Source organism: Neovison vison, chromosome 13 (genome assembly GCF_020171115.1).
Source record: "Neovison vison isolate M4711 chromosome 13, ASM_NN_V1, whole genome shotgun sequence".
Classification (NCBI taxonomy): Eukaryota; Metazoa; Chordata; class Mammalia; order Carnivora; family Mustelidae; genus Neogale; species Neogale vison.
In genome coordinates, this window is record NC_058103.1 from 118,951,782 (window position 1) to 118,968,727 (window position 16,946).

A 16,946-nucleotide genomic window follows, 5' to 3' on the forward strand; every position below is an offset into this window, starting at 1 on the left:
CATTCTGCCTGCTTGTGCACATGCTCGCTCGCTCTCTCTCTCTGACAAATAAATAGATAAAATCTTAAAAAAAAAAAAAAAGAATCCAGGGAATGTTTGGAGCAGAAGAATGATATGATTCAACACTTAAAAACAAGACATTTCTAAGCATCATGACCACTAAGGCATGTCCTCTAAAGTTTGTTAAAACTATATTATTTAGAGGGCGCTTAGGTGACTCAGTGGGGTCAAGTCTCTGCCTTCAGTTCAGGTCGTGGTCTCAGGGTCCTGGGATGGAGCCCTGTGTTGGGGCTGTCTGCTCAGCAGGGAGCCTGCTTCTCCTTCTCTCTCTCTGCCTGCCTCTCTGCCTACTTGTGATCTCTCTCTGTCAAAATAAATAAAATCTTTTAAAAAACTATATTCTTTAGGACTTTGCATAAAATATGTAAACAGACTAGAAGTTCTAACTATTAGAAAGGGAAATAACATTTGGGATAAAATTTAACATTCTCTTTAATATAGTCATAATATTATTTGTGGAATTTTAAAAAAGATGTTGAAAATTATTAGCCATTCCTATTTGATTTTATACTTTGAAGCCAAGTAAATCATCAGGGTAAATATCTTTCACTAGTTCTCTTTTTATGCATAAGAACATAAGTATAGATGTTTTATAAAAATCAATAGGGAAAAAACTGTTGTATGTCTAATGACAGTAACTAAAGGAAATAAGATAGTGCCAACAGTATAGAAACCTCTTCTGCTCTTGGAACCCTTTTGCATTTTTTGCCCTTTTTTCCTTACTCTGACACTGTCTTGAGAGGGCTTTCCTCTTTTTTTTTTACGTTTTTGTTTAAATTGCCGTTAATATACAATGTGTTAATAGTTTCGGGTGTACAATATAGTGACTCAGCACTATCGTACGACACCTGGTACCCATCATAGCAAGTGCCCTCCTTATTCCCCATCACCGATTTCACCCAGCCCCACCCACCTCCAGTCTGGTAACCACCAGTTTGTTCTCTATACTTATAATTCTTTTTCTTGGTTTGCCTCCTTCTCTGTTCTTTTTTCCCCTTAGCTTATTTGTTTTGTCCTTAAATTCCATTTATGAATGAAATCAAGTGTTATTTCTCTGACTTATTGTACTTAGCATTATACCCCCTTGATCCATTCCTATCATTGTAAATGGCAAGATTTCATTCTTTTATGGCTGAGTAATATTCCATTGTATATATATACCTCATCTTTAGCCATTCATCAGTTGATGGGCACTTGGGCTGTTTTCATAATTTGGCTATTGTACATCAGGGTGCATGTATCCCTTTGAATTAGTATTTTATATTCTTTGGGTAAATACCTCATAGTACAATTGCTAGGTCAAAAGGTAATTCCTTTAACTTTTTGAGGAAATTCCATACTGTTTTTCAGACTGGCTCTACCAGTTTGCATTCCCACCACCAGTGTAAGAGGGTTCTCCTTTTTCCTTGTACTCACTAACACCTATTGTTTCTTGTGTTGTTGATTTTAGCCATTCTGACAGGTGTGAGGTGATATCTCATTGTAGTGTTAATTTGCATTTCCCTGATGATGTAGAACATCTTTCCATGTCTGTTGGCCATCTGTATGTTCTCTCTGGAGAAATGTCTGTTCATGTCTTCTGCCCATTTTTTAATTGTTTTGGTTTTTGGTGTTTTGTAAGTTCTTTATATTTTTGGAAGCCCTTTATTGAATATGTCATTTGCAAATATCTTCTCCCATTCTGTAAGTTGCCTTTCAGTTTTGTTAATTGCTTCCTTTTCCTGTGCAGAGCTTTTTATTTTGATGAAGTCACAATAGTTTATTTTTGCTTTTTATCTCCTAGCCTCAGGAGACATATCTAGAAAGAAGTTGCTGTGGCTGATGTCAAAAAGGTTACTGCCTATGTTGTCCTCTAGGATTTTATGGTTTCAGGTCTCACATTTAGGTCAATAGCCATTTTGAATTTATTTTTGTGTCTGATGTAAGAAAGTGGTCCAGTTTCATTCTTTTGCATTGTTCTCGTTTTCCCAACATCATTTGCTAAGGAGACTGTCTTTTTCCATTGCAGAATCTTTCCTACTTAGTTGAAGAATAATTGACCATATAGTTGTGGGTTTGTTTCTGGGATTTCTATGTTAATGCATTAATCTGTATGTCTGTTTTTGTGCCAGTATCGTACTGTCTTGATCACTGTCGTTTTGTAATATAACTTGGAACCAGAATTGTGATGCCTCCAGCTTTGCTTTGCTTTTCCACAGTTGCTTTGGCTATTCAGGGTCTTTTATTCTAGGATCATTTAGGATTTCAGGATTGTTTGTTCCAGCTCTATAAAAAATGCTTTGGTATTTTAATAGGGATTACATTAAATGTATGGATTGTTTGGGTAGCAAAGAACAATGTTTGTTCTTCCAATCCATGAGCATGGAATGTTTTCCCATTTTTTTGTGTCATCTTAATTTCTTTCGTCAGTGTTTATAGTTTTCAGAGTACAGGTCTTTGACCTCTTTGGCTAGGTCTATTCTTAGGTATCCTAATAGTTTTGGTGCAGTTGTGAATGGATTGATTCCTTAATTTCTCTTTCTGATGCTTCATTGTTGGTATATAGAAATGCAAGATTTCTGTACATTGGTTTTGTATCATGCGACTTTACTGAATTTGTGAATCAATTCTAGCAGTTTTTTTGATGGAGTCTTTCAGGACTTCTATATAGAGTAGCATGTCTCTGCAAATAGTGAAAGTTTTACTTCTTCCTTGCCAATTTAGATGCCTTTTATTTCACTTCATTTTCTGATTGCTGTGTCTAGGACCTCCAGTACTAGTTAAATAACAGTGGTGGGGGTGGACATCCCTGTCTTGTTCCTGACCATAGAGGCAAAGCTCTCAGTTTTTCCTCATTGAGGAGGATATTAGCTGTGGATTTTTCATATAAGGCCTTTATTATGTTGAAGTATGTTGAGGTATTCTCTCTAAACCTACTTTGTTGAGGGTTTTTATCATAAGTGGATGTTGTATTTTGTCAAATGCTTTTTCTGCATCACATGAAGTAATCATAAGGTTCTTATCCTTTCTTTCATTAATGTGGTGTGTCATGTTGATTGATTGGTCAGTATTGAATAATAAGTCCCCCTTGATCATGGTGAATGAGTCTTTTACTGTATTAATGGATTCAGTTTGCTAGTGTTTTAGTGAGGATTTTTGCATCCATGTTCATCAGGGATGTTGGCTTTTGGTTCTTTTTTTTTTAGCGGAGTCTTTACCTGGTTTGTATTAGAGTAATGCTGGCCTTATAGAATGAATTTGGAAGTTTTCCATCCTTTTCTATTTTGGGGAGTAGTTTGAGAAGAATGGATATGAATTCTTCTTTAAGTGTTTGGTAGAATTCACCTGGAGCCATCTGGTCCTAGACTTTTCTTTATTAGGTGCTTTTATACATTTCTTTCAGGTTGTCCAAATTTGTTGGCATATAGTTAGTTCTTCATAATATTCTCTTATAATTGCTTGTATTTCTGTGGTGTTGGTTGTTTTTTCTCCTTTCTCCATTGTGACTATATTTATTTGGGTCCTTTCTCTTTTCTTTTTGATAAGTCTGGCTAGAGGTTTATCATTTTTATTAATTTTTCAAAGAACCTCTCCTAGTTTCATTGATTTTTTTCTATTATTTTTTGTTTTTGTTTTTGTTTTGTTTTTAGTTTCTCTTTTATTTATTACTGCTCTGATCTTTATTATTTCCTTCCTTCTACTGGCCTTAGGCTTCATTTGTTGTTCTTTTCCTAGCTCCTTTAAGTTTAAGGTTTGGGGGGGCGCCTGGGTGGCTCAGTCCTTAAGCATATGCCTTTGGCTCAGGTCATGGTCCCAGGGTCCTGGGATTGAGCCCCACATCAGGCTCCCTGCTCAGTGGGAAGTCTACTTCTCCCTCTCCGCTCCCCCCCCTGCTTGTATTTCCCGTCACTGTTTCTCTCTGTCAAATAAATAAATAAAATCTTTGAAAAAAAAAAGTATAAGGTTAGGTTGTTTATTTGAGATTTTTCTTGGTTCTTGAGCTAAGCCTTTATTTCTAAACAATCTCCTAGTGGTTCTCAGTGAACTTAATTCATATACTGACCATTGTGAACAAATACACTATACAACTTAAAAATATATAAATCCAACTTCACAATACTAAAAATCAGTTGGATAGAATTACCACTGGATTACCAAGTTAATTTTCTCTCTCTCTTGGAATCACATTACAGAAGGATGGATTTGTACTACTAAGAAAAGCATCCTCCTGTATTTTGAAAAAGAATGTAGAAAGTTTTTGGAACAATTTTGGTAGTATGAGATAGTGGTGGATAAAGAATGTGAATTTGCCTTTTAAAAGTGATAATGACTTTTAATTTAATTTTACTAAAAATTTGCCTCAGGGCTTGGTCCTAAAAATATTGAATTTCTCCTTGGAGCAGGTTTAGAGAAGCAGCACAGTACTTATTCCAACCCTGATGATTTCTTTATCCTCAGGAAAGTCTCCTCCTCTGGACCATGGTTTCCTCAAATATAAAGTAAAAGAAAAAAATTGATTGTGAGGTTCTTTCTAGATCTAAAACTATATGAAATATCTGCAGACTTTACAAAGGTCAAATATAGTTTGAGAGGAAGGGGACATTTTGTAGTAAGAATATATACATGAAATCAATTTTTAATTTGCAACTATAAGATAATGGCCACACCAGTGTATTCTGAAGAAATATACTAAAGGAAATACCTTTCATCCATTGGAGAAAGTTGTGGTTTTAGACTTCTGCCTCAGAAGTGACAGATTTAGAAGAGCCAAAAGCTACATAGCTCTTTTTTTTCCCAGGCCAGACCTGGTGCATACCAGCAGGTGGTAGTTACAAGCACTGCTGCATGCTGGGAAAGTAACCTTCCCCTGCCCTTCACAGACCACCCACCCCAGGATGGAATGTGTTCCAGATTCAGGTAAGCCAGGTGTGCAGTAGATCAGGGCAGTGAGCAGGGGGGTGGGGAAGATTTTGCTAGCACACCTTTCCTAAAGGACAGGGTTCTCAACCTGCAGTGTGCTCTTGGCCAAACAACTGTGCTGGAAGTTAGTTCAGACTCCAGTGTTGGTCTATAAACATGTATGAGAACTCGAGGTGTGCCTTTCATCTACTAAGTGTCCCAAAGAGCAGACTGCTAATGAATTATTTTACCTCTGGCAAGTAATGATGATATCCAAGTAGACAAAAGACAACAGTATAGAGAATTGCTCTGAATACATTATTCTTACTGTATACATACCTTCTGCAAGTTTCTTTTTATCGAATCTCATTTTTAAAGAGGAGAAAGAATCTTTTGTCTCACTAAAGATAAGCCCCTCCTTACCTTAATTTAGGCAATTTTGAAATTCTTTCCTTGAGAGCTTGTTTGGAGGTCCTGGCTGGGGAGCGCAGCTGCTCTGTACCCTTGATGGAAGAATGATCTTCCTCTATGGGGGAAGGTGCTTCTCTTCCACCAAGCACGCAGCTTCGGGACAGTTGTACATGGACCAGTGAGGGAGAAAGGGGACACCCACCTAGCCAGCCGGACCAGCCAGATCAACCCTGGTGATCAGTGGGGTGGCAGATGTCGCAGCCAGATCACCCTCACATCCTGAAATTCTTTCCTATGGGTGCCTGGGTGGTTCAGTTGGTTAAGCGTCTGCCTTTGGCGCAGGTCGTGATCCCAGAGTCTTGGAATCGAGTCCCGCATCAGGCTCCCAGCTCCACAGAGAGCCTGCTCTTCCCTGTGCCTCAGCCTCCCTCTCCCCGCCCCCGTCTCTCATGAGTAAATAAATAAAATCATAAAAAGAGAAAATCCTTTCATAGATGAAACATTGGTTTCTTATTAAAGCATTGCTGTTAAATTATTTAAAACCAGCAAAAGAAAAATCTATATAGAAGGATAAGGAAATTTTTTGTGACCATTTGAATAAAATGTCCTGATAAGACAAATAAAGGTTGGGGTACCAGGTGGTGGGTATTATAGAGGGCACAGCTTGCATGGAGCACTGGGTGTGGTGAAAAAATAATGAATACTGTTTTTCTGAAAATAAATAAATTGGAAAAAAAATAAAATAAAATAAAATAGGAAAAAAATAAATAAATAAAATCCAAAAAAAAAAAAAAGACAAATAAAGGCTTCACTAAAGATTTCAGGCAAAAGAAAACTCTGTTCTCAGCAGTGAAGTGATCAATACTAATGAAAAAAACACAGATATACATGCACAGAATTCTATGGGAAAATATGATGAGAGACTGAACTGAATGTCAGACTAACTTAGACTGTAGGAAACTAGAAAATTATGGGGAGAAAGTAAAATACTGTTCAGTACAGTGAGGGCCTTTAGACCTAGGTCTGAAATCCCAGGATTCAGTGCAGCAAGCCTAATAAGGGAAGCCTAGCTCCTGCGGGCCACAAGCGTTTTTCATCTAATTGCCAGATTGTTAGAGAAGTTTTTCAATTTGTGTTTATGAGAAACTGCCAAGTGGTGTTTCTAAAATCAAGTAGAAAGCCCCAATGAAATAGAAAATCAAAAGTTGTCAGCAGTGGACAAAGAATATAAGAATATCATAAAAATATATCTGATTTACATTATACTGAGCTTATTTTCTTGGGACTGATGAGGAAGTGACATTTCACGCTCAAACCACATTGACAGTTTCTGAATAATGAGATTAGTACATTTAACCCAGAATTATCCCATCAACCCTTAAATATATTTTCTTGCCCTTTGGCCAAAATGAAGGTCTAAAAGAATTTTTCTTCTTCCTTTTTTTTTTAATGGAAGAGACATCAGAAAAACAATGTTTGGCCCATGACCAATTTTTGCTTCTCTCCACCAAAGACAAGAGTTTCTACAGATTGCTCAGTAAAAGAGATACCCAATGAGAGGAAATCTGCAGGGGGTAAGAGAAAGCACATGGGCTTTAAAGTCTCATAAATTCAAGTTCAGGTCCCAGACCTTCCATTAACTAGCATGTCCTTGATATCTCTGAACTTGAATTATTTATTTGTAAAAATTAAATGTGATGATATAAGAAAAGTGCTTAAGCATTTTTGGCTTAGTAGAAAAACCTCATAGATGTTAATCTTCATCCTTCCTTCTCTTATCCCCTTCCAGTGAGTGTGACTCATAATTTAGCCCCCCTTTTGGGGGGTTATCTTTAGGTTGTCATTTTGAGCATAAGCTAGTTATATGTAGTAAGTAATAATATCAGAAGAAATAAAAATGAGCAAGTCTTAGTAATAACTGAGTCTCACAATAAAGTGCCTTTTTTCACTCATATATGTCCTTTTTTGTGTTTCCAGAGCTGGTGTCACATTTTGCTACTACCTGCTTCTAAAATGGTCACCGCTTTTCTCTTTTATATTGTTCTTTCTGTTCTTCTATAAACCATAAAACCACAGTTTATTACAGTTTTTTGTAAAATCAAAGTCTGCAGGCTCTGAATGACCCTTAAGGTCAACAGAGCATCACTCTGATCCCTTGACCATTTATGTAGTAGATATGCAAATGCCAGATAAGCAAGTGATTAAATAAATGACATTAATTTTGGTATTTCAGATTTTTTACATTTTTCCTTAATTCTCAACTATATTCTTTAAAGATGCAGTAGTGAATAAAGTACTTCTGATTAAGTGAAAGATTGCCAAATACACATGCATAGTGTTTTATTTGAAATACTTGAAATCAGTACAGGTTTCTTGAAAAGAAAGGATTATGAAAATTTGTGATGATGAAAAACCTTGACATTACCCAGAAATGTATTTCTCATATTCTCTCTGTAGTGTATAAAAGAAAAAGTTGTGTTTTGGTGGATTTATTGAGTTAATTCTAAAATGTGGCCAGTTTGAACACACAAGTTACATTTCCTCTGCCGGGGGCCCACTAATATTACAGTAAGTAGATACAGGCCTGAATCCTCAAAAACAGAGAGAATGGGAAGAAAAGGAATGCAAATATGTTTTAATCTGGAAAGGAGATAGTTGAAAGATGGTTATCTAAAAGCTAAAACCTAAATTAGCAGGAAGAAAAACGCCAGAAGAAAATTTGTTCCGTAGAATCCCAGAAGGCTCAAGAATTAGAGTCACCAGGATTATCAGAAAATGAGGTTGAAAGTGGGGCTATAAAAAGTCTAATTGGTTGACAATCTAAATAAGAGGCAGTTTAGATGTCCTAGATTTCATCTGCCTTGTGTACAGCCAAGTGTGTACACACAACTGTGTGTACTCCTCACCACAACTGTGGCAGAAGAAAAAAGAGTTTGAAACAAGGTTACTCCAGGCATGGGGACACCATCTACAGCCACAAAAAGTCATACAAAAACAAAATGATTGGGTGCCTGGGTGGCTTAGTGGGTTAAGCCTCTGCCTTCAGCTCAGGTCATGATCCCAGGGTCCTGAGATCGAGCTCCACTTCAGGCTCTCTGCTCAGCAGGGAGCCTGCTTCTCCCTCTCTCTGCCTGCCTCTCTGCCTACTTGTGATCTCTGTCAAATAAATAAATAAAATCTTTTTAAAAAATGATTAAGTGAAAAACTATTCCTTAAATAATGAGCCTCTCAGCCTTCTTCAGAATTCTATGAATCTGTGCAAAAATGGGCAGCCCATCTTATGTTCTCCAGGCTTGGAAGATACAGGATTTCATTCTTATGAAACTAACTCTCCTGGAAGAACAGATATATAAATACTAATATTTGGGATTCCCACAGTGGAAAAGCTAGGTATCTGTTTAGTCATCCAAACTGAAACTCTTCACACAGAATTTGTATCCAGCTTGTGACTGGATCAAGATTGTGATACACTGATCTGTCTGTTTATCATTCTTGAGTATGAACAGAATGTCCCACATGACCACATATGTAAGAAAAGCTTAAAATATAAAGTACAGAGAAAGAACTCAGAGGAGATAGAGACCATGTAGGAAACAAAATAAAAATCTTTAAAAAAGTGTAATCTCACAGAGATGAGAAATATTGTATCCGTAGAACAAAAAACTATAAAAACTAAACATATACGGAGCCAAAAAGAGCACCTAAAATTAGAGACATCTGGGTGGCTCAGTCAGTTAAGTATCCAGCTCTTGGCTTCCATCAGGACATGATCTCTCCCGGGGTAGTAGGATTGAGCCCCTTGTGGGGCTCCATGCTCAGTGCAGAGTCTGCTTGAGATTCTCTCTCTCACCCTCCCTCTCACTCTCCCCCCACATGGTGCTCTTTCTCTTTCTCTGAAATAAATAAGTCTTTAAAAAAAAAAGCTCCTGAAAATTAGAAATATAGTAGATGAAAAACTCAGAAGGAGGACTGGAAAATAAAGTTAGGTGATCTAAGAAGTAGGATAAAAAACAAAGGATGAAAAGCAGGAGAAAGCAAAATACTAGAAAGTTACAGGCTCAGTTCAGGACCAGAGTCCAACAGAGAAAATGAATGGGAGGAAATTAGCAAAGAAATAATGCAAGAAATTTTCCCATAAGTGAAACATGCAGTTTTCAGATTAAAAAGACAACTGAGGGGGCACCTGGGTGGCTCAGTGGGTTGGGCCGTGCCTTCGGCTCAGGTCATGATCTTGAGGTCCTGGGATTGAGCCCCACATCGGGCTCTCTGCTCAGTGGGGAGCCTGCTTCCCTCTCTCTCTCTCTCTCTCTCTCTGCCTGCCTCTCTGCCTACTTGTGATCTCTACCTGTCAAATAAATAAATAAAATCTTTTTAAAAAAAATAGACAACTGAGTTTTTACACACACACACACACACAATGAAGAAGGACCTATACAGGAAATCAGAGATAAGAAGTTCCTAAAAGTTCCGAGAAAGGATGAAACAGACTATGTACAAAAACATTAGGAATTAGATTGGACCTCTTAACAACAGTGCTTGAAGTTGGAAAGAAGGGAGCTGTCTTTCAAAACTCCAAAGGAAAGTTAGTTCCAACCAAGAATTCTCTATTCAGCCAAACTATCATTCAAGTATAAGGATGAGGGGCGCCTGGGTGGCTCAGTGGTTTAGGCCGCTGCCTTCGGCTCAGGTCATGATCCCAGGGTCCTGGGATCGAGTCCCACATCGGGCTCTCTGCTCAGCAGGGAGCCTGCTTCCTCCTCTCTCTCTCTGCCTGCCTCTCTTCCCACTTGTAATCTCTCTCTGTCAAATAAATAAATAAAATCTTAAAAAAAAAAGTATAAGGATGAAAGAAAGATATTTACAGACACATGGGTCTCAAAATTTTTCTTCCCATGTCCCTTTTTTTAATTATTATTATTATGTTAACCAGCATACAGTACATGATTAGCTTTTGGTGATTCATTAATTGTGTATAACACCCAGTGCTGCACCCTTTCTTAGGAAGTTGTTGCAATATATTCCTCAACAAAATGAGAGAATGAGAAGAAAAAGAGGAATCCAAGAAATAAAGGGAATCTAACCTGGGAAGGGGTGGGAGGAATTCTTAAGATGAAGATGAAAGATAGTCTCAAAATGAGAGTCGTACAGTAGGTCTACAGAGCAAGCAGGCCAGGTTAGTACAGGGGGTGTGATAGGGTTCAGGAGAATGTCTCCACTGAGGGAGCTAAAAATAACCAATAATTCCTGATGCATCTGAACTTGAGAGGAAATTCCAATTCAGCCAGAAAGGTTGACAATGCATTAATGATAGGTAAATAGGAAATTCAGCATACAAAAAAAGTTACCGAGGGGCACCTGGGCGGCTTAGTGGGTTAAAGCCTCTGCCTTCGGCTCAGGTCATGATCCCGGGGTCCTGGGATCGAGCCCTGCATCAGGCTCTCTGCTTAGTGGGGAGCCTGCTTCCTCCTCTCTCTCTCTGCCTACTTGTGATCCGTCTGTCAAATAAATAAATAAAAATCTTTTTAAAAAGTTACCCAACTAAACAAAAAACTTGTATAAGAAAGTAAATATAGTCATCATATGATAAATAGCTTAACTGTGAATAATATATGTATAGTCATAATGGAAGAAACAGTACCACGCAGTCAGTAGTACTGCAGACCAAATGTTCTGCTTCTCTCTTTCCAAGTACATAGTAGGATGACATTTCTTGGCTCCCTTATGGTTGGGTTGGACTATGTGATTAGTTCTAGCCAATACGGTGTGAGCAAAAATGGTGTCACTTTCAGATACTGCATTAAATGTTGATATAGGACCTTGCCAGAGACCTTTTTTCTTCTCTGCCACTGTGACCTGCAGTGTCTTGTACTGTCCCTGATAAATTAATTTATTGGATTATTCAAATTAAAATTAATTAAAATTAAAAATTCAGTCCCTGTGTCACATTAACCACATTTCCAGTGCTCAAAAAAGCCACTTGTGACTAGTGCAGATATAGACAGTATAGACTGAACACTTTGATGATCTTAGAAAGTTCTTTGGGTCATTGTTGCTAGAAATGATAGTTGCTTTGTCACCTGGGCTCCCGAGTAAGGACAATAGGGATGCAGAGTTTCAGGCAGCCTGACATGGACATGTCATGTGAATGAAAAATAAAGCTTTATGTTTGAAGCCACTGATATTTTTGAGGAGTGTTTCACTGCACCATAACCTGCTCTTTCTGACCTATAATAGTTTCAAACTCCATTCATCATATACCACCTTCTGATTTGGGACAGTCTAGGTTACACTAGTCACAATCTGAAAAGCTTTGTGTGACTGTTTTATAACTGCTATAGAATTTCAAAGGGAACTTTCATCAGTTAACTGGAGTACACACTGCAGAAAAATTCTACTCTAATTACTTGGGCTTCAGAATGGCTCAGTGGTCAGAGATAACTTATGGTCAACAGTCTTATAACAGGCTAGTCTCAGTGAAGTGATTTTCATCAAAATTAACAACAATTAACAACAAAAGGAATGGAGGAAACACTTGCTTGTGTTTATAAAGATCCTTTTCTTTTTTAATCCAAGTAATTATTTGTTCCTCTGTCTTCTGATAGAACTGGTGCAGGTATAGAGTGAGGATAAGCAGAGGGTGATTGTTACTAAGTAAGTGCATTTGTAAAGTGTCATCATTTGCCAGGTGTTTTCCCCTTCATCATTTATTTGAACTTTATAGTAGTCTCAGCAAGTAGGCAGATACAGAAACCAAGTCTCAGAAATGTAAAATGATTAAAGTCCTATAATCTGCTGAAGAAAAACTGGATCTTGAATATAGTACCATCTGATTCCAATTACATACCTCCTTTCTTCTCATCCTTAGCTTACTGCCTCAGCCCCTTTCTTGGTAGTAAGGCCTTCAGGAGGCAGCTCCTCTTCTTCTTGGGAAGAGTGAGCCTTTAAGTAGCCAATTGCAGAACAAGGACACAGAGCTCCTAGCCTGGCAATTATGGATCTAGCCATTGTACTTCTTAATTCATCCTTCTTTGTGACAGCTGATGTTCATACACAGTAGTATTTACTCCTAGTAATAGGAGAAATCATAGTAAGATTAGCAGTTGTAGTAGCAGATAACATGTCTGTGGGGCTTACCTATGTGCCACACATTGTTCTAAGAATTTACACAGGTTGATTTACTGCTATGATTATGATTATCCTCATTTCACAATTGAAGAAACTGAGACACAGAAAAGTTAAGGAACTTGTCTAATACCATATAGCTTCAGAGCCAAACCCAAGCCCAGGTTCTAACTCCTAGTCCCACTTTTAACCATGTTCCTTCCTGTAAACTATACACAAAGATGGCCAAAAATGACCCTATATATTAGAGGAAAAGCTGTTTTGCCATTTTGTGATAAAAAAATACATATTTCACTTTAATAAAGAAATTTAGATTAGATATTTTAAGAATTCAATGAAAGAAAAGAGTTCAATTCAAGAAAACAATGCTGCTGTCAGTTTACCCATTGGTTCATTTTCCGGGCTCATACAAATTTTAAAAATAATTTATTCAATTGAATAAATAATATTTATTGAGCACTTAATATATACATAGGCATGAACTAAGCATTTTATATAGATTAGCTCACTTAATCCTCACAAGAACCCTAAGATATAGGCACTGTCGTCCCTGTTTTATAAATGAGAAAATGAAGCTTGGAAGTATTAACCTGGCCAGGGTCGCTCAACTCGCAAGGACAAAGCTGAGACTTGAACTCAGCAACATAATGTCAAAACCAATACCTGAACATTTGAATACTGTTTTTCTGAAAATAAATAAATTGAAAAAAAAAAAAAAACCAATACCTGAACATTTAACTAGCCACCTCTACAATTTCAAAATTACTTGTGATTCCAGAAAGATTCCAAATTATCTCTGTTTCTGGTGGTTTTACTGATATATAATTACTGTATTTTTTCCATCTAGGTTTATGTTCCAGATGAAAATAACACTATTTTGGGAAGAAATACAAATAAGCAAGTTTTTGAAGGTTTGACAACTGGACTTCTCAAAGTCAGTGCTGTGGTTTTTAGCTGCCTGATTGCCAATCGACCAGATGGAAACAGCCAGCCAGCTACACCAAAAATATTAACACAGGAAATGAAAAACAAACCTTCACAAGGTGATGCTTTTAACAGTCGAGTTCAGGACCTCATCAGGTAAAATTGCTAGATTTCTTCAAACTTTCTTCTTCTTTAAAAAAATACTAAAATTATTTAAATCTCAGGGCCCATGTGAAGGCATTGGTTCTCACAACACCATCCATAAATTCTTGGTGGAAAATACACTACATTTTGTAACACAGAGAAGAAAAGTCCTGTTAATGAAAAACAATACAGTTAGAACTCATCTGTCATTCTTGATATTTAGATATTTGATATTAGAATATGTAGTGTCTAAGCTTTTATAACTTTCTTTCTGTCAACTATTTTCCAACTCAAGAATTTCTAAGAATTCCCTTATTCCAGGTCATCTCTGGTTTTAAACTTGGTTCAGACTTAAAACAATAATAGCTATTATTTATGGAGCACTCGTTATGTAAACATATTGTAATAGAAGCTTTGCAGCCCTATAGGTGTAGGATTTCTAATTCAGACTTTGTAGGTGGGGAAATTGCCAGAGCTTAAGTGCTTTGCCTAAGTTTATGTAATAAATAAATTTAAAAAGTAGGTAGGAGATTTGAGATCAAAACTCCAGTCTAGCTGGATTCCTAAAACTTGTGTGCTTTCCACTACACAAACGTAGCGATTTCTGACACCTGCTCAAGGTCAACCCTTGTTCACTTCTAAGGTCACCTCTTCTCCAGGGAAATTTCCTCCTATTCTGACATCTGAACTCTTTTTCCCTCAGGAATCTTGAATCAGGCAGGGCATTTAATTTCCCAGTAGGGTTCCATTTGGTGTTAAACAGTTTCTTGCCCCACCTATTAGTAACTTTTCTGTGATCAGCACAGATCTCTGGTTTCCAAAATCCATGCAGTTTATTGCTCTGAAGCTTATGGTAGGTTAATAGGTTAAAAGAGAATGTCCTCTTCTACATTTGTCTCAAAAGAATTTATAAATTTCCTCTGGTTTTTCTGTAGTGGTTTCTTGTGAACAGTTGTTTCATTCAATATTTTTCTTACCCTTGATTATTTTGTTCACTTTTCCCTTCCATTTACTTGTCCTCTTTCCCCAAGCATATTTATTGCTAGAAAGTACTAGGCCCTTTGGGTTCACAACCATTTATCTTATAGCACTTGACTTTCATCCTCCCTGGCCTTTCAGTTTCTTGATCCCCTTCAATTTCCCCACCTCTTTAGGTCACTGTAGAACCTACAGTGTCTCTGCTGATACATGCCATTCTGTTCCAGCATTCTCCTTTGGGCTGCCATGTGATACAGCAACCCTGCATTCTTGTCCATGCCTCAGCTGTGATGAGGTAGAAGGATCAGCCAAAGGCTTCAGTGTAATTCTAATGGACTTTCCAGGAGAAAATACATACGTTTTCACATATATTATCATGGTTACCAGATTGCTTCTTAAAGAGGAAGGTATTGGGGAAAAAAATAACTGGTAATCTGCCAAACCAAATCTCATGTATCTTAAAATGGATAATGGACAATCACAGTCCTTTAGAACAAAACTCTGCCACTCCTTATCTCTGACTTGAACCACTTTTGATGAAGGTTCTTTTCTTACATATAACACATTGTTAGTTGGTTTCATGATGGCTATGTGTAGAACCACAAACTGTAGTTTAGATCTGCCTAATGAAGCAAACAGAACATGTCTAATTCTTTCCATGCTTGCTTTCTCAGCACCTCAGATATAATGACTAGAAATCTCACTCCAGTCCCTGCCATAACCTGGGAATTTTTTTCAGTTTATATATCTGTAGAGTTGTAAAGCTGGGCAGAGAAAGTTCGAGCACAGACTTTAGTGCTATTCTCTGGCTTGTGCTCTAGAAATAGAGCTAGAGCAGAGCACAGCACCCTGACACATGGCTCCTCCTTCTTCTCATCTGGGAGAAAAGAAGCAAGAGGATTTCTAACAAAGATGGTAATACCAGGATTTATTGTCATTATTTTACATGGTGTAGTCAAGTGTCTAGATCTAAGGGCGTCTCAGAAATATTTATCAGTTCATGCAATGGTCACTTGTAGCACTTGGTGCCAGACGCCATACAAGGTCCTGAGATACAAAAACAAATTAAAAGACCTTTAACAAGATGCCCTTCAGTGGACGAATGGATAAGGAAGATGTGGTCCATATACACTATGGAGTATTATGCCTCCATCAGAAAGGATGAATACCCAACTTTTGTAGCAACATGGACAGGACTGGAAGAGATTATGCTGAGTGAAATAAGTCAAGCAGAGAGAGTCAATTATCATATGGTTTCACTTATTTGTGAAGCATAACAAATAGCATGGAGGACATGAGGAGATAGAGAAGAGAAGGAAGTTGGGGGAAATTGGAAGGGGAGGTGAACCATGAGAGACTATGGACTCTGAAAAACAATCTGAGGGTCTTGAAGGGGCGGGGGGGTGGGAGGTTGGGGTACCAGGTGGTGGGTATTATAGAGGGCACAGATTGCATGGAGCACTGGGTGTGGTGCAAAAATAATGAATACTGTTTTGCTGAAAATAAATAAAAAATAAATTTAAAAAAAAGACCTTTAACAGAATATCCAAATATTATTGTTTGGCTGTCAAAAATCAGAACTTCTTTCTAGAAAGTGAAAATATTGGCAGTGACAGTGTTTAGCACAGTTCTATGAAAGCAGTATTGTTTGTAGGATAGAAGCAGATTGCATTTTTAAAAAAATACTGATTTGAAATTTGTTCAGGAAATGGACCAACCCTGAAGCTCCACAATTCTGTTTTCCAACTTTCTTCAGATATGATTGACATATAACATTGTATAAGTTTAAGATGTACATTGTGATGGTTTGATACAAATATACTGCAAAATAATTACCACAGTAAGATTAGTTAACACCTCTATCACCTCACATGATTACCTTTTATATGTGTGGTGAAACATTTAAAAGCAACATTCAAGTACATGATATAGTACTGTTAACTATAGTCGCCATTGCATCTCCAAAACGTATTCATCTTAGAAATGGAAGTTTCTACCCTCATACTTTTTGACCAACATCTCATTTCCCCTGGGCCCAGGCCTTAGTAACCACCATTCTATTCTCTATTTTTAGGAGTTCAGCTTTTTTAGCTTCTACATATAAGAGACATCATACAGTATATGTCTTTTACCATCTAACTTATTTTACTAAGCATAGACTTAACACGTCTTCTGGGTCCATCCGTGTTGCTGCAAATGGCAGGATTTCCTTTTTTGGATAATATTCCATTATTGCTTCTTGACCTTTTGGCTAAGATCAAGTGTGGATAATATTCCATTATATACACACAGACACTCACACACCACATTTTCTTTATCCATTCATCCGCTGATAGACACATAAAGTTGTTTCTGTGTGTTGGCTGTTCTCAGTAATGCTGCAGTGAACGTGAGAGTCCAGATATCTCTTTGAGATGGTGATTCATTTA

At 37.4% G+C, this 16,946-nt stretch overlaps 1 protein-coding gene across 2 annotated transcripts in view; it reads left to right on the plus strand.

Annotated features, from left to right (window-relative positions):
• Positions 1-16,946, plus strand: part of SCAPER (S-phase cyclin A associated protein in the ER) — a 569,517-nt gene that overhangs the window by 482,575 nt on the left and 69,996 nt on the right. For both annotated transcript variants that reach the window (XM_044231262.1, XM_044231263.1), the window contains exon 26: positions 13,319-13,551. In XM_044231262.1, the coding sequence (XP_044087197.1) occupies positions 13,319-13,551 (233 nt within the window). The remainder of the gene's footprint in view (positions 1-13,318; positions 13,552-16,946) is intronic.